Consider the following 17918-nt stretch of genomic DNA (forward strand, 5'->3'; position numbering starts at 1 on the left):
CTTCATCGGCTGCTTCCCTTCCCGTAAATGGACAGTCTGGGGGTTTCTGCAGCCCTCCGCGGGGGGGGCCCGGCTGGCAGAGTCTCCTCCCATCCCAGGGTGGGCTGTGTCCCTGTCAGTGCAGGATGCGGGTCCAGGAGTCCACTCCGGGCGGGGGTGGCCGCTGCTGCGTTAGGTACTGATGGGGGCAGTCTGTCCTGTCACCGGAGTTTGAGGGCATCTCTCTACATACCTTTCAGAAGTGAGTTTCGAGGTCTTCAGTCGTGAAGACTTCCTACATGGGTTAAGTGGAGGGAAGGCACTGATGCAGCAGCCGTTGGCAAAGCCTCATCTCCACACAACCTCATGGTTCTGTGGGTGTTTATTGCCATGGAGTCTGTGATCGAATGTGCTCCTGGCTCTTCTTCCAATCAACCCAGACTGGTCTCATCCTTTCCTGTCTCTGTCCCTCCAGGTCAAATAGTCTGTTTATTCATTATTCCAGGAAACCCTTGTTTGAGGCAAACTTTTTTTTAGATGACCCGGCTGCTTTGCAGTACGGCAGGGATGCTGAGGTCAGGAGGGCCCCCCTCTTTGCCTCTTTCCTAAGCAGCTGTATCTGGTTCCTCAGCTCTTCTCACCTAAAAACGGGGAAAACATCAACTCCCATGGTTATAGTGAAGGTGAAATCAGATCAAATGTGTCCTCAAAAACTGGAACATAAGACAACCATACGACCCAGCAATTCTATTCCAGGTGTGTACCCACGTAAACTAAAAACCTGTATGCACAGGCTCATAGCAGCATCAGTCACTGTCGCCAAAAGGTGGGAACAACCCAAATGTCCACCAGCCGATGATGGATAAACAAAATGTGATCTCTCTGTAAGATGGAGAATGATCGTGAAAAGGAATGATGTTCTGGGACATACTGCAACGCGGATGAATTTTAAAAACAGTGTGGTAAGAGATTGAAGGCTGTGGTTACAAAAGAGCACGGAGTGTGTGATTTCATTTATATCAAATGTCTGGAGTGGGCATCGGCATAGAGACGGCGGCAGATGAGTGGGTGCCGGAGACGGAGAGAAACAGGGAGGGGGAGTAACTGCTCAATGTGTGTAGGGTGTCCTTCTGGGGTCATGAAATGTTCGGAGACTAGACAGGCCACAGTCGCACAACACTCTGGATGCGCTATGTGCCACCGAGTAATTTTGTGTTAAGTGAATTTCACCTCAATTAGAAGAAAAGAATCAAACGTACAAGTTGTAGCACCTTGGCCCAGAGTAGGAGCAACTGTCCACTCTCTTCCCGGAGGGTCTGTGAAGGGTGGGAACAGCCCCCCAGCCCCCCACCCCCGCTTCACTGTGAATTAATCCACTCTGGATGAGAACAGCTGCAGTCAGGTCGGCCTTTGGTGGAAACGCTGCCCCCGCGCTGCACACAGTCACCGGGTGATTCGTCTCCTGAGCCCAAAGCAGCACCACAAACAAGGCCACTCGTCTGCAGTCGCAGCCTGGGCTCCTGCGGACGCACGTTCCCCTCGGGTGTCCCAGGTTGCGTGAAAAACAGCTCAGCGTTGTTGACCAGCAACTGCATTTACCTGGGAGCCATCGTCTTATCAGGTGACTCTGCACCGGCCCTGGGAGTGAGGACGTGGCGCGTGTCTCTGAGGAGCGAGGCCGAGCGCAGAGGACAGAGCACGGGCCAGCGGGGGTGGGGCCCAGAGCAGGCGAGGTGGATGAGAACTTGGGGCATCTGACCTTCTGCAGCTCAGGCGCCTTCCAGAAACATCTCCTGCGGCGCTGACAGCGTTCCCAGCCCTGGAAGGGCCAAAGCATGGTCAGGGGACGTCCACTGTGGCTTCTCCACCCGGTGGGGCGGGGCTGGGGTCCTCTGACTTCCAAGGGGAGCAGGGACAGGACTGACTTGTCCTGATATTCTGTGCTGACAGGAGCTCAAAGGACACGGTCAAGACGCCTGTCCACATTGCTGACCACAACCAGGCCTGTGCTCCTCCCGCCCCAGAGGGGCCCAGCCAGTCCCAGCCACCCTCCCTGGGACGTGGGGGCATCTCTGTGTTGCGGGAGCCTCTGTTTCTGGGGTGGCCCGTGGTCCCCAGTGCCCAGCCCTTGGGCACTTGGTGAAAACACTGCAGGAATAACAAAGTGTCTCCACAAACTGTCCCTTGTCGGGGGCAATGTGGGTGAAGGTACGTGCCTGCTTCAGGAAGAGGGGACCCTGCCCCAGTCTGCAGACGAAAATCTGGTAACATTACTGGGGCTTCTCTGGAACTTTCTGTGTCAGGCAGGGAAAACAACTGGGGACTGAGACTCCCCTACCCCAACTTCAAGGCGGGCAGGCGCTCAAGGTGACAGGCATCCCCACTGCCAGAACCTGAGGAGGCGACACTGGTCCAGATGTGGCCTGTCCCCCCAGGGCCCGAGCATCCCGTGAAGGGGGTGCACCCCTCTAGAGTCCGAGCCTCTGAAGACCCAGGCCTGGGGGCCTCTAGGCCTTGTTGCTGCAGCTGCCGAGGGGCCACATCCAGACCTGAAGGGCCACTGCAGCACAGGGCACACGTCCAGGGACCCAGGGCCTCACAGCACCCAGGGGACAGCTGACCGCTCCTCAGCCTGAGCTGGGACTGTGGCCTGTTCCATCTTTAGTCTCCATCTTCTGGGGGCTTTAGCTTTGTGCCTGGCAGGTCACCCCGCACGGACCCCTAAGCTTTAGAAGAATCACCTCCTCCTGCCGCACCCTAGCAGCCCACAGCCCAGGCAGCCCCCTCCTCCGGCACTCCCCCCTGGACCAGCCCCTCACCGGCTCTGTGATTGGAGGTGATGAAGTCTCTTCCCCTCACTCAGCCGGGAGCCAAACGAGGCGCCCCGCTGTTTCCTCTCCCCACTGGGCCAAACGCTCCTCCCAGGCAGAGACCAAGGCACCAGCCTCGTCTCTGCGGCGCCCCGCTCCTGACCGCCAGGCGGTGCCAGTGGGGTGCCAGCGCTTCATGTGCTTTGACTCCTCTAAATCTCAATGCTCGGATGAGGCAGGTTCTACATTTAGTCAGATTTTGCAGATGGGGAAACTGAGGCACAGAGAGATGTGGTAGCTCCCCTGAGGCCACAGGTGACAAGGAAAGGCACCCAGATTCACACTGAGGCAGCCAGAGTCCAGACCTCTTTGGCCATCTCTGTGTCCGGCCCGGAGCCCTGCCCGACTGTGGCCAGCATCTGGCCCCAGGCACAGGGTCCCTGTGCAGCAGCTGGCGGTGTGTGGTGGAGCACCACAGAGCCTTTCAGAGGGGTGAGTGGGCTCCTGTCTGTCCCGTGAGGGAAAAAAGTGCAAAAGGAGAGCGACAGTATTATTCCATTTAGAACATTTTAAAGCACGTTATTAATGGCCTGTGGAAAAGACCTGATCAAAAAAAAGTTTGGAGGAGCAGCTCTCAGAGCTTTCTGAGATGCTCATCCCAGGTTATAATCCTCAAATTTGGCTCATATAAAAATTTTCCGTTTCTTTCTTAAAAAAATAAGTTTGGGAGTCACCCCAAAGTCAGGGCAGTGGAGCCTCTGGGGAGGGAGAAGACTGGAAATGTGGAGGGCTAGGCATGTGTCATTTCCAAAATCAACAATCTGAAGCAAAGACGGAAAAATACTGTCACCTGTTCGGAATGGTGGTGCCCAGGTGTGTGTGTCATGTGCTGAGTGAGTGTAAAAAAAAGGTGGTGGTGACTGTGCTGATGGTGGCGGTGAAGAAGGTCCCCAGGAGAGACCTGCAGGAGTGGGGACCCCACCCCTTGGATTCTGGCTGCTGCACAGGCCGTGCCACTGGTTTGGGGGCTAGGGCCCCCCACTGCTGTCTGCATGGATGGGGCTGAAGGGCCTCAGGAGGAAAGTGGGCCCCCTGACCTCCTTGTTTCCCAGGGAGGCAAGGGGTGGTGCCATGGCCCTGCTGAGGGGAGGGGTGCTTCTGTGCTGTTACTTGGACAGATCAGGAGTTAGACCCCCGACAGTCGGGACACGTGGCCTCGGTTGTCCTCTCAGGAGAACCTGGAGCCCCTGGGGTTTCCTCCCCACTCCAGCATGACTCCCCCTTGGCAATCCGCAAGAGGGCTCTCAGGGCCTCTCACCCAGCCTCTTCACTCACAGCAAGCAGCTTCCTGGTCCTGAACTGGGACCCTTTTCCGCAGGTCAGCCAGCCAGAGTGGCCCCAGGGACCTGGGAGGCTGCAGGGTTGGACCTGCAGCACCTGTGCAAGTGGCAGGAGGCCCACAGGGCTTCCCCTGGGGCCCCCAACGCCGATTCCAGGAGAAGAGGTGTCGTGTGGCCTGACACGTCTCACCCTCCCTGCGCTCCAGTGCTTTCCGTTGGGAGTTACTCTGAGCTCCGAGCTGCCTCCTGCCAGCTTGCACTTCAGTCGCTTGGATGGCTCAGGTGTTGGAGGCGCTCCACTGATTTTTAGGCGCCTGCCTCCAGCTGGAGACCTGCGCGTGTTTTGATTGGTTTGATTGATACCCGCATCCCTCCAGCTGGGTCTCAGATCTTGGGGTATTTGAGACAAGGCCTGGGGAAATTGTAGTTTTTGAAATTGAAATCAAGTAATGACATTAGCAGCAGCTCGAAGGGAACGGTCTCCTGGAAAAGCACAGGTAGCTGCTGACTGCAGAGGGGCTCTGGGCTGGGGAGTGGGGGAACCAGGCAGGTGTGTTCCCACTGGGACCTCCCTCTAGAGCAGATGCCCCCAGGTGGGTCCCAGATAGCCTCTGAGCTCTGGGTGGGGCCACACCAGCCCACCCCGTCCTCCCAGCCTTTGCTCTGAAGCTAGACTGTTGGGGGTACACCGCGAGGCCTGTGCTCCTCCCACCCCCAGTCCTGCTCTCATCCCTTTTCCCTTTCTCTTTCCCAGGCACTTTTTTTTGGAGGGTGGAGACGACAGGATGTGCCTCTGACGAGTCTGTGGTCGGGCTGGATGTGACCCCAGCCCGTGAGGAGACCCCACAAAGCCGGATTCTGCCCATGGAACCTCATTTTCCATGTAATTTAATAATACAATTGGAAAGGAGTTCTTGCAGGAAAATTACCGTTTCAAAACACATTTAACTCGTTACATGCAGAGTAAAGCTTCGAAGTCACATTTGTGGAAAGTGAGGGCTTTATGATTATGATTCAGTGGCCCATACAGTGAATCAGAGGTGGGCACGGAGCACAGCATGTTTTAGGGGCAGGGCCCCCAGCCCAGGGCCCACGGCATCAGCTGCCTGCAGGACCCTGCCCCTCCTCTAACCCTCCCAACCCCGTGGCCACTCAGGTCCTTTGGGGTCCAGGCTGAGGACACAGTGCAATAGAGGAGGGCTCTCAGGCATCTCCCTGTTGGTGCCCCTGGGGGCATACCCGGGCCACCAGCACCTTCGGGCCTCACAATATCTCCCTCCCCAACCCTTGGCCCCTGTCGTTCACCACCCCTACCCCACCGTCCATGGGGTCTGCCCAGAATGCACGCTGGATGGGTGTCTGTCCTCCTGTGGTGCAAGCAGGGAGAGGGCCATGGGACAGGTGGCCTGTGGCTCTGCAGGACGTCATGACTAGGAGATGAGATCAGGTTGCTCCGAGAAGGGCAAGGAGCTGACTAACACGTAAGCAGATGCTGTCCTAGGGCATCCGTACATCCTGGCCAGTGGCCCTAAGGGCCTGTGTCAGGCTGGCTGCTCAGTGACCCTGGCAGCTGACCCTGGCTGTGTTCCTGGCCCCGCCCTGGTCACAGGGTGCTTGGACAAAGGCAGCAGGTGGGTCTGAGCGCTGTGAGGCCGGCCAGCCCATCACCTGCCCACAGAGTGGGAGGAAGAGAGTGAGACCCACCCTTGAGTCCACTTGTCCAAGACGGCAGTGCGGTGACTCAGATACTCCCCGGTGCCAAGATCCACTGGGCTCAGGGACCCCATCTGTCCATGGAGAGTGGGGGCCATGCTCAGGGGGCCCCAGGCTCCCTGGAAGTGCTGGAGTTTCTGAAAAAGACCTGACAAGAAGGATGCCTAGGATTTTCAAAGAGATAAAGGAAGGAATGTGACCTATTAAAGGAAACAAAGTAGCAGCTCTGGTCATCAGCAGCCAAAGGGACTGCAACCCAGGAGAGTCCATCGTGGATGAAGGTGTGGACAGTGGGATATTATTCAGCCCTGAAAGGGGAGGGCATTCTGGCCCTTCTACAACACGGAGGAACCCCATAGTACGTGGAAGGAGCCAGACACTGAGGGACAAACCCTGGATGACTCCGCTGTAACTGGTCGGTAGAAGAGTCACATCCATGGAGCCAGAGGGAGAATGTGGATGTCGGGGGCTGGGAGCGGGGGTGCAGTGTTGTTCAGTGGAGACAGAATTTCCCTTGGGTTGATAAAAGGTTTTGGAAATGGGGACGAGTGCACAACATTATGAATGTCACTAATGTCACTGGGTTCCCCCTTCCCCCTCTCTATCCCAGAACCACCCCCACCCCCGCTGTCTCCCCACCAAGTGCACGGGAGGGTCCAGAGCTTGAATGACAAACGGGGAGTTTGAGGCTCAGCACCTGAGAAACAGGGGTGGGGGTGCCGAGGGCAAAGGGACGCAGAAACGCCCCCAAGAGCGGCTGCAGCCCGGCTGGACGCAGCTTCACCCCCATGGACACGATAGGGGTCCTAACGGCGGTGTGACCCGCCGATATCCCACCCCAGGGAGCGCAGCCCAGACCCCCCCATTAGGGGCTGCGACCTCCTGCGACCGCATCTCCTCGCCATGGGGCCTGACGCCTCCTCTCCCTTCCCCCTCCCCGCGCCCCCCCCAAGCCCGTCCCCCCCACCCCGCGGCCCCGGGTTATTAATATCCGCGCCGGGCGCAGGGCCGCCGCGCATTCCCAGCTGGCGGCCGGGCAGGTGGCGGCGGCGCCCAGGGGCCCGGGCGCAGAGCGCGGCTCTTCTGGCGGGACCGGGCGGCGTGCGGGAGGGCGCCCCTGGGAGCGCCCACGTCTGTCCGGGGCCGAGCCCTCGGGGAAGTTTCCCGCGCCGCGCCGAGCGTTTGCAGACGCGTGGCGGCAAGAAGGCCGTCCCGAGCGCGACCCCGGGGCTCGGCGCACAGCCCTGATGGCCCAGTGACCGAGGTGGGCGTGGGCGCTGCGACGGCCGCGGCCGGTGGGCGCGGGGGGGCGGGGCCGGGCCGGGACCCGGTGCGCGGGGTCCCCTCCCCGCCGGCCCGTGCGGTCCCCAGCCTAATCGCCCTGCCACGGAGCCCTCCCTGCGTCCTGGAGAGGATGCGCGGCGCTTCAGTGCCGGGTGGCCAGCGGCGAGGTGGTGAGCGGGCTCGGCGAGGGCGTCCCTTCCCCGGGGCTCCGAGGCGCGGTCCCCGGCAGAGGGTCATCCCGCCGCGGCAGCAGATGCAGGGGCGCCCTCGACTGGGGAACCCCGCGCCCCGCGGCTCGGTTCCGGGCAGCCCCGGAGGAAGCCTCTGGAACCTGGGACGGCAGCCGGGAAGGGGAGGCCCCTAGCCCCCCAACCCCAGACCAGGGACTGGGCAGGATCCTGTGGTCAGGGGGCCTGGGCAGCATCTCTGCACCCAGGTCCCCTTCTGCGTGGAGGGCTTGGACATGCCGGATGGATGCCCGGGGTTTACCTGGGCTCGTATCAACGCTGGATGTGCAGAGGGGAAACCCTGGAGCCGGTATTATCCCTGGATACGAGGAGATGGGCTGCTAGAGGGGCCTCTCCTCTCCGTTCAGGTCTTTTTTTTAGGAGGATAATCTTCACACAGTAAGCACAGGTCTTAGGTGAGTAAATCTGAGCGTTTTTACATGTGTCTACACATGTGTGACCATCCCCCAGGGTGCTCTCCAGTTGACACCCCTAGGTAATGCTGTCCTGGAGGCTTGGCCTGTTCCTGAACTTCGGGTAAATAGAATCACACAGCGTATGCTCTGTGTCTGTTTTTCCTTCGCTCAACGTAGCGTAGGTGAGTTTCACCGTGTGGTTGACTGCAGGGTAATTCCATCTTCACTGGAGCATCCTGATGGGGACGTCACAGTTTCTGCCTCCACTCTACTGTCCGCAGATGTCCCGGCGGTTTCCAGCTCCAGCTGCTGCGAACACTCTCACTCTTCCCTTTTGTGGACATTGCACTCATTTGTCTTGGGCACAAGCCTAAGAGTGGATTTGCTGGGTGAGAGGACATGTCCTGACCAGCTACACCGATGGTGCCAAGTTGCTTTCCGCAGGGGCTGCACCGTCCCGCGGCCCCAGCAGCCTTTCAGCAGTTCACGCCCTCCCAGCGCTCGGTGTCTGCCTTTCTGATTCCAGCAGCCCTGGTGAGGGTGGAGGGGGTTCTACCCTCGTCTCATGTGCTTCTTGGCCATTTGGAGGTCCTCTTTTGAGAATTTCCTGTTCAAATCTTGTTTGTTTTTTTCTCTTTCTTCCAAATGAGTTGTTAGCCTTTATTGATCTGTAATTCTTTCGTATATTTTGGTGGCTAGTTCTTTGTCTGAAATACGCCTCTTGACAATCTTTTCCCAGTCCATGGTTTACATTTTTTACTCAGTGTAGTTAATTTTAATTAAATCATCCTGATGGGTTTTTTAATTGCAAGTATTTCTTGCTTTTTTTTTTTTTTGAGAAATCTGCCTACCCAAGGTCATGCAGATATTCTTCTATGTTTCTTGCAGAGCTTGATTAATTAATTGACTTAACCTATTGCATGCTGGTACAGTCCACCTTGAATTGTCTTTGTGTGCAGTGTGAGGTAGGAGTCAAAGCTCACTTTTCCCGTGCGGATACAGGAAGATTGCAAGGGTTTTCCCCTCTTTACCAAACAGATTTTCCTATCTGAACTCTAAAGTCATCAGATACTACTTTGGCAGTCTGAACAGAACGTATTTTTCAAAGCACACAGGAGAAATAAATTGGGAGAAGGGACTCTGGGGTCCGCATGGCCTCCCTGCCCTTCACCGATGAGGAAGAGAGGCCTGGGGAGGGTTCCTGGTTCCATCCACTGCTGACCCCACCCCTGGGGGCTGCTGTGCTGTGCTCTGATTTTCAGAAAAGTCCAGTCAACCCAGAGGCCTTTGGACTTTCACTGAGGCTGGCGGTGGGGAGGGGACAGCTGGTCCAGGTGGTTCTCTGGGTCCCCTGGGTGACTGGGGAAACGAGGCCAAGGGGTGGAGCTCTGGACGGAGGGTCCCCCAGGGGTGTGGACAGATGGCCAGCCCCGTCCCTCTGCCGGCGTCCCCAGCCCAGCGGGAACTGTGCCCTCTCATGGGAGCGAAGGGGGTGCCTGACCCACATCTTTAATGGGCTTCCTTTCCCTCAGGACAAGCTTGTCGCCTGCAGATGCCCCTTCCCTGTCTGAAGGAGCAGCAGACTCCAGCCCCAAGCCCAGCGTAAGGTAGCAGAGACGGCACTGAGCCCGGAGCCGGCAAGCAGGGTCCCCGTGCCGGCCACCATGGGCAGCACCGTGCCCCAGACACCTGGCACCCCCAACGCCTCCCTCAACAGCTCGTGGGCCAGCCCGACGGAGCCCAGCTCCCTGGAAGACCTGGTGGCCACGGGCTGCATCGGGGTGGTGCTCTCGGCCATGGGCGTGGTGGGCGTGGCCGGCAACGTGTACACACTGGCGGTCGTGTTCCGCTTCCTGCGTGCCTCGGCCTCCATGTACGTCTACGTCGTCAACCTGGCACTGGCTGACCTGCTCTACCTGCTCAGCATCCCCTTCATCGTGGCCACCTACATCACCAAGGACTGGCACTTCGGCGACGTGGGCTGCCGCGTCCTCTTCAGCCTGGACTTCCTGACCATGCACGCCAGCATCTTCACCCTGACCCTCATGAGCAGCGAGCGCTATGCCGCCGTGGCCAGGCCGCTGGACGCCGTGCAGCGCTCCAAGGGCTACCGCAAGGTCCTGGCGCTGGGCACGTGGCTGCTGGCACTGCTGCTGGCGCTGCCCATGACGCTGGCCATCCGGCTGGTCCGCCGGGGCCACAAGAGCCTCTGCCTGCCAGCCTGGGGCCCGCGCGCCCACCGCGCCTACCTGACGCTGCTCTTCGGGACCAGCATCGTGGGGCCCGGTGTGCTCATCGGGCTGCTCTACGTGCGCCTGGCCCGGGCCTACTGGCTGTCGCAGAGGGCCTCCTTCACTGAGACGCGGCGGCTGCCCAACCCCCGGGTGCTGTACCTCATCCTGGGCATCGTGCTGCTCTTCTGGGCCTGCTTCCTGCCCTTCTGGCTGTGGCAGCTCCTGGCCCAGTACCGCGGGGCCCAGCCGCTCACGCCCCGCGCCGCCCGCATCGTCAACTACCTGACCACCTGCCTCACCTACGGCAACAGCTGCGTGAACCCCTTCCTCTACACGCTGCTCACCAAGAACTACCGCGACTACCGCCAGCGCTCGCTCCCGGGCAGGGGCATCGGGGGGCCAGCGGGCGCCCGCACCTTCCCGCGGGGCCACACCCCCTGCCAGCGCGGCTCCGGCCGCTCCCTGTCCTCCAGCAGCCAGCAAGGCACCGAGGCCATCACGCTGTCCCAGGCAGCCCCCGGGGGGCTCTGCGCCTGAGTGTCCAGCCTCCCCCAGAGCCCAGGTCACTCCTGCAGCACCCCACCTAGTGACTGCCCCCTTCGTCAGTCCTCTTCCAGAAAGTCCCCTGCCCTCCCCCCCGCCATGGCTCACTTCAGCTCCATCAGCCCAGCCGCCTTGCCTGTAATGCCCAGAAGTCCCCCACCCCGTCCTCTGGAAGGGTCTGTGGGAGGGTCTGCGGGAGGCTGAGGCCCAGGACCGGCTTCTGAGGACCACAGTGAGTGGGGTCTTGCCCAGCCCAGCAGATGTGAGTGCCCTGCCCGTGCCTGCCTGACCCGTGGTGGGGCACGCTGTGGCACGTGACACTGTGTAGGCACACAGGCTGCCTACAGAGGACCCTCCTCCTGGCCCCAGGCGTGGCCCCGGTGGCACCTGGCCCTGACCCCATCCCTCCCGGCTCCCATGTGGCTCCATCCCCCGAAGCTTCAGCACCCGGAACAATAAACCCGGAGCTCTTTGAATCTTGTCCTGTCTCAGACCTGCGGGTGGGCCACCGAGGGAGGCAGGACCCCCCAGGACGCCTCCAGCACCTGGAGAAGCCCATTGTTCTGGCTGGGGAGGGTGGACGTCCAGCCGTCCTGACTCTGGGCAGGTGCCCTCCTGCCTGAGCCCGGCCCTGGGAGTGGGGCCTGAAGCCATGGAGGGAGGCAGGGAGCCGGCTCAGGGAGGAGGGGCAGCTGGGGGCATCACTGTAGGGCGGGAACACAGGACCCAGACTGAAACCCCCAGCCAGGATTACTCTCCCACTGGCAGCTCCCCTGCCTTTCCCTCCCCAGACCTTGGGGTGGGGGTGAGGGTGGGGTCAGGTTCTACAGTTCATGCAGGGGCTCATCTTGTGCCTCCTGAGTGCAGCATTGAGCTGGGCCTCCTGGGGACACCAAGACCACTGGGCCCTGCCCACAGAGAACCCCCCAACAAGGAAGGGTCCTGGACCTCTCCCACCCCCTCACCCCCGTGGCCCATACCCTCCACAGTGTGGCCCCAGCTCCCACTCAGTCCCAGTCTTACCAGACTCTGCCGACCAGGTTCCTCCTGGACCCCTTTCAAGGCCCCGACAGGATCCTAACATGCGGGCGGGTGGAGGCCTGCTGCCACACCCCTCCACTGGCCCCAAAGTATGGGGTCTGAGGCCATCGGCCCCACTTGGGACCCCAAGTACTTCAGGAAGAAAACAGTCCGAAGTTTGTACCTTGACTAAGACCTCTGCTTTCCAAATCCTGATTCCAGGTGCGCCAAGAAGGCCCCGGCCTTGGAGAACAGAGACCCCCAGAACTGTCCTGCAGCCCCCATTCACCTGCAGGTATGAATGCTCGTTGCACTGTTTCTTGGAGCCATGCTGAAGAAGTTACATTTTTGGCCCCAAACTTAAGACCTAGCTTCCCTGTTTAACACTCTGGTCAGGCAGGGGGAGCTTTGCCAGGCCTGGGGACACCTGCAGGGGCTGCCCGCCCACCTCCCACCTGGCAGTGCCTGCTGTCCTGCCAGCCTCCGGGGAGCCTCACAGTGACTCCCTGAGAGCGTCACACACACACACGTGCACACTCACACGCTCTCACACCTCCGCACGGGCACCCACTCACAGCTGGGGGAAACCACCCAGCCCGCTGGGGCTCTGCCCGTCTCCCTGCATCCACCGCCCAAAGCCCCGCCCTCCTCCCCCCGCCCCCAGGACCCACCCCCAGCTGGGGGCTGGGATGGGAGATTCATGGAGGCCTGGTCTGGCTCAGGACCCACCAGGCACGGTGCCTGGCCCTCGGCAAGCTGGACCGCGGAGGCCCGGAGTGAGGGGTCGACCCGGGCAAGCGTGCGTGTGGCTGGAACAGACTCTGGGCACCTGTCAAATGTGGCCGATTTATTGGGCAGTTATGCGCCAAAAAAACTCATCTGCTTAAACTGCAAGTAGTGACTTTCAAATGACAGAGCCGCACAGCTGTCACCACCATCCAGTCTTGGGACGTTCATGAGTCAGGGAGCTCCGGAGAAGCCGGACCCGCAGGATATGCACGGGGGTGCTCTGAAGGAAGTGGCTCAGCGCCTCATCCCCAGCCCCTGCACCCTCTTCCCTGAGTCGCCCCACCCTCCACGCCCCTCAGTTCCTACAGCAGAAAGGTGGAGTGGGGATGGTGTCCTAGGCAAGCGGGGGGCCTGGGACCAGGACAGTGGTGGCCAGCTCCCAGCAGGGAAGGAATGAATGGATGGATGACCCGTGTCCCTCCACCGGGGTCTCACTGCTGTCTCTTATTCTGCCTTCTGTCTTCCTGCAGGTGGGGGGGAGGGGGTTGGTGGGAGGTGAGAAGGAGCCAGAAGCCGGCGAGTTCACAGCCACATTCACAGGAGGCTGGGCATCCACGCTGGGATGGCAAGTAATCGGGTGATCGGTTTATCAGATGCCCCGCAGGCCGGTCAGTCTCCAGGAGACTCAGGCTTGGCTGGGACTGGCTGCTGACCCGTGGGCGCTTTCAGGCCCAGGAGCATGGCCTGGCCCAGTCCAGGAGCCTGTGCCCCCAGCCCCACCCTCCCACCCTCTGAGGCTCTTCAGCAAGGCTGGGGCTGGGGGGTAGGGGCAGCGCCCAGCTCTCGCAAGGAGGACTTACAGAGCACGTGTCACCGGGCTGCACACCCAGGGCTGCTGCACTTTGTATAAATTATTTATCAACAAAGAATTGACACAGTCCAAAGCTTCTCCTACTCCTGGTTTTTCCAGGAGCTCATTATTTGGGACTGACTTGCACCGACAACCAGTAGACACCACTGTTTACCTGCCCAGGGAGCTCTCTGCTTTAGTAGACCGCCCTCACCAAATGGAGCTCTAGGGGTCGCTGCCTGGGATCGTGGGTGACTGCAGTGACAATGGCCCTGCCTGGGAGGGTGGCCCAGCCAGTTTGCAGAGACCTGAACTCTTCCCTGAGTCCACATCTGAGCATGCCCAGCTGACAGGTGTGCCTGGCCCGGGTCACCTGGAGGGCCAGCCTTGGGGGCAGGAGACACTGGGGCTCCTTTTCGCCATAGAGAAAGCAGTCAGCTCTCTCCCTCCCTTGCTCCTCCACCAGGCAAGAGAAATGGGGGGGCTCAGCCAGCAGAAGGTGGGAGCCCCCATCCTATGCAAGGGCCTGGGGGTGGCCAGAGTCTAGCCTGCACCCCAGACACCCGCCAACCACCAAACCAGGAACCTGGGAGCCAAAGGGGCCACCTGCAGGAGCAGGTTTTTCCATTGGAATTCCAGATGGATGATGCTCCGAGCAGAAAGCCTGAAGGCCGCCAACGGCCAGCAGCCAGGAGCCCCAGACTCTGGCCTTTTCCAGGCCGGCTGAGGGCCCAGCCCTAGTTCTGCTTGGGCTGGGCGAGGCCCCAGAGGGAAACCTTGTCCCCTGAGCTGCCCAGGGCAGGCGTCTGGGCTAGACAGCTCTGTCCTGCCACCTTCCCCTCCTGGAGCTGTGGATACTGAGGCCTGAGTGCTGAGCCAGGTCAGAGCCGGGAGGCCACTGGGGCAGTCGGTAGCCTGAGGACTCCAGCCCAGTGTTCCAGCCCCTCCCTGCCCTCCCTCCGTGTGCAGATTCCCTGGCCCCCAGGTGGCCCCCTCGGCAAGCTCACCATTGGGTCATCTTTTTTACAGAATTCTCTTATTCCTGCTCCACAGCAGAGGAACCAGGCCACCAGGGACCCACGGGGTGTGTCGAGCAGGGAGCACCTGCCCTCAGCTCGTGGGTCCTGCCGTCCTTTGCCCTCGGTGGCCTCGGGTGCCCCACAGCGTGATTGAAAGCCCAGAGCCTAGTCTCACCCCAAAAATATGTGTCAGCATGAAATATCGAGGCTGCCTGGGCATCAGAGCTGCTGCCTTGGGCCAAGATTCCTCCCTGGGGCTGGGCGAGCCAAGGCTGGACCTGGGCCTGGGCCTGATGGGGTGGGGGACCTCCATCTCCACCCGCGGCCTCCCAACCCCCTCGGTCCCTCCCCTCATCCTGCTCCACCCCCCAGCCCATGGCAACTGGGCAGAGCTGGGGTGGACCATGTGAGCCCCACGACATGCCAGGCTAGGCCACAGGAGCCGGGGGCCAGAAGACTTCTCCACCAGAGATGTGGCCAGGAGTTGGTCCCAGGGTGGGTGATTTAGGGGTAGGGGGAGGTGCTGAAGGAGCAATGTGAGCTGCGTGCCCACCTGACTGCGAGGTCGGGGCACCAGCTGGGGCCTCATGGGCGGGTCCTGACCAGCTGAGGGGTCTGGGCCCCGCTCTGAGGGGGTGTGTGCCTGAAGCCAGGCCAGAGGAAACACCCACCCACCTTGGACGTGAGGCCTCAGCCAGGGCTCTGAGGCGCAGGTGGGGCGTGGAGGGCAGGAGTCCCCCAGGAACAGCGGCCACAGCCCCATCCTGCACTGACCACCCTGTTCTGCACGGCCCCCATCTCTCTGCCACGTCCCCCTCTCCCACAAGAACTGCTAGCCTCGCAGCCCCTACCGGTAAGAGCCAGGGGAGGGGAGGCTGCCTGGGGTGGGCAGGGAGGACTGGCTGGGGGCCGGGGACCCTGGGAGGGCAGCAAGGGTAAGCACGTGGCCCCCTCTTCTGGGGAGGAGGTCTTCGTCCAGGACCCACCCTCGTGTGCAGAGACCCCAGATGGTGCCCGCCTGCCTCCTCCTTCGTCCTCCCTCCCTCTTCCTCCTCCTGGCTTACTGGGATTTTCCAGGAATGGGCTCCTTTCTGAGGCCCTCCCCAGCCGTCTGTTCTTTACTGAGGGGCATGGGAGGAAACAGGTGAATGACTGCAAGCACCAGCAACCCAGGGCTGGCTGGCAGGGGCGGGGCTCAAGTTGGAGCACCTGGCCAGGTGTGTGACTGCAGCAAGGATCCGAGCCCCATCTGTGTGTCCACTGGGATGAGGGCTGGTAGCCATAACCCCCACGCTGCAGTGTGGGAGAGGTGCCCTGCCCTCCCAGAGCCTGCACTGGCCTTCTCGGGAATGGGGGATCACCTGCACCCCCAATTCTGTTGGGATCTGCTTGGCCCCAAAGGTGCTGAGATGGAAGGAATGTTAAAGTGGGACCAGGAAGAGCTGCGTCACGTGCACGCAGGACTCACATTGCTGGGTGGTTGGGTCCTCGGCCTCCAGTGTCCGGGACGAGCAGATGTGTCCCCAGCTTCCTCGTCCCTGTGAGACCGCTAGGAGGCGTGGGAGGCGCTGGGACACTGTGACTCCAGAGGGGAAATGAGCCGGTACCCGGCGGGGGCGCCCGAGCAGACACCGCCACTCGGGGGCTGGGGGCCAGGACCGCCTCCTGAGATCACGTGAGGAAAACGTGCAAGCCCACAAGATGCTCTCAGGAGTCAGTGCTGCTGGTGGGGCGTGAGGGCGGGTGGGGGCCGGCGGCTCGGTCGCCGCTCCCGGTGTGAAGAGCCTGCTGGAGGGGGAAGCACAGGGTGAAGCGGGCCTGCAATTAAGAGGGCGGGACTTGGGGTGCTGCTGGCCCGCCGGGGGGGCCAGAGTGGGAACCCTCCTTCCAGCAGAGACCAAGGCTCAGGCTCTTTGATTCAGACTAAACACTTTCTCTAGGAATTAAGTCCTCAACAGAGGACATCCCAAGACGCCTACTTCTCCCGGGAGCAGACCGTGTCCGCCCCGGTGGGGACCTGCTGGCAGGACCAGGAGCCCACGTGGCCACGGGTGCGTGCTCCGGGGGGCCGCCGGTCATGTGCACAGGCGCCTCCTGGGCAGCATGCTGCTTTCCACTTTAAAAGAAAGGCATTCTTGCTTTTGCCCGAATATCTTTATTTCTTTGTCCAAGTACCTCTGTGATTATTGTGAACAGGGTAAGTAGCAAAGAATGTCAATTAAAACCAACACCTTACTTACTTCGAAAGCATGTCACCCACCACCCGATCATCAGACCCCCCTCCTTAGACGGGGAGCACCCGAGGCCGCCTGCCTGTCCTCAGGCCCTCAGACCAGGGGAGGGCGTCATTCAAGTAACTCGAAGGTTATGGAGCAAGGGGAGGCTTCCCGGGGCTTTCCTCTGTCAGAATTCGAAGCGTCCCAACCCTCGGCCAGAGCCACAGACCTCTGAGAAGTCCAGACAGGAGAAGCCAGAGGACAACCAGGGGGTGGGGCAGCTTTTCCTGCACAAGACGGAGAAGCCACTCCAACCTAGAGACAGTGTCTCTGAGGCATCGCCGACCTCAAAGGTCAGCCCTGCCGGCTACCGGAGCCCGGCCTTCATCCTCCCCAGATGGACCCACGTCCTTTAAAAACGGGAACCAGGACGCAGGCTCCCACGGCGAGGGGTGACCCGCCTTCCTGGAACCTGCTGCCGTCACCTGGGTGGAGCCCATCCCACACCACCGCCTGCCTTCACAGCCCTGAGGTCCGCACATCGTCGCCCAGGGTGCAGGAGGGACCCTGAGCAAACCGCAGTACAGAGCTGGGGGCCCCGGCTTCCAGACCCTCGTGCAGCCTCAGGGGCCTCAGGACAGCTCATCCCAGGACCCGCGACCGCCGCCCCTCTCTTCACAAGCCCCAAGCATCTCTGTGGCTGCAGAGTGTGGTGGCCGGGGCTGCAGCCTCCTCCAGCACTGGGGGCACATGTCCACACGTCCACACGTCCATGCTGGGTCAGGGGGGCCCAAAGGGCCCTGCACCCACAGCCACGCCTGGAGCTCTGTTTGCATGCACGGTGGGTGAGGGGTGATCAGCCCTTCTCCCAGGAGGTGCCCAAACTCCAGACCAGTTGCTTTGTGGGGCTGCCCTGGGACTGGCCTGGCCGTGGCAGGAGCTGACTGATGGATGTGCCCCTCTCCCTGGGCCTTGCTGTCCAGGCCTCCCCCAGGCTGGTCTATTTACTATTCCTGGCTCCCCTGACCATCACTTTTATGTGAAAGGTGGGGATGGCACTGGGACGAGAAGAGAGTGCCAAGATCTGAACCTGAGCAGACAGACCCTCAACTGGGCAGTGGGCGGATGGTCGCGCTGGGAACAAATTCAGACCCCGGCCGGTGATGCGGCAGAGCCAGGCTGGCAGAAATACGGTGCCAGGCGGCTCTCGGGGGCTGGCAGCACTGGGGGATGTGCCCAGACGTCCCCTCTGCTGGGAACCCAGCAGCACCAGCTCTCCCAGCCCTCCCGCTGCTGCTCTGAGAGCCACCTGACCCAGAACCTTCCCCAGGGTGTCAGGGTTGCTGATTCTGCTTCGTGAGCGGAGGCTGCTGGCCCTACCTGGCTCTGTCCACACTTAGGTTGGTCCTCAGTGGCCAGGAATGACCCTTCATCTGCTGACGGGCAGGGAATACCCACGGGGCACAGGGGCTCTTCCTGAGGACGGAGGCCGTGGTGGCTGCTGGCTCCCAGCCCCGAGTTCGGCACAGCAGGCAACC

The 17918-nt window shown here is 61.1% G+C and overlaps 1 protein-coding gene across 2 annotated transcripts; it reads left to right on the plus strand.

The window, feature by feature from the left end:
• The first annotated feature begins 6874 nt into the window (after window positions 1-6874).
• On the plus strand, window positions 6875-12185 carry UTS2R (urotensin 2 receptor). 2 transcript variants are annotated; one of them, XM_074344076.1, is made up of 2 exons: window positions 6875-7106; window positions 7980-12185. In XM_074344076.1, exon 2 carries the CDS (start codon window positions 9434-9436, stop codon window positions 10538-10540), a length of 1107 nt encoding a protein of 368 aa, XP_074200177.1. In that variant the 5' UTR covers window positions 6875-7106; window positions 7980-9433; the 3' UTR covers window positions 10541-12185. The 2 variants fall into 2 exon arrangements, with proteins under 2 accessions (XP_074200177.1, XP_074200176.1); XM_074344075.1 differs by having other exon boundaries at window positions 9302-12185.
• Window positions 12186-17918: the final 5733 nt, after the last annotated feature.

The sequence above is a fragment of the Camelus bactrianus genome, chromosome 16 (assembly GCF_048773025.1).
Source record: "Camelus bactrianus isolate YW-2024 breed Bactrian camel chromosome 16, ASM4877302v1, whole genome shotgun sequence".
NCBI lineage: Eukaryota > Metazoa > Chordata > Mammalia > Artiodactyla > Camelidae > Camelus > Camelus bactrianus.

What these genes read in the sequence shown, in the direction of transcription:
- UTS2R (XM_074344076.1), top strand. Translation starts at nt 9,434, where the DNA reads ATGGGCAGCACCGTGCCCCAGACACCTGGCACCCCCAACGCCTCCCTC.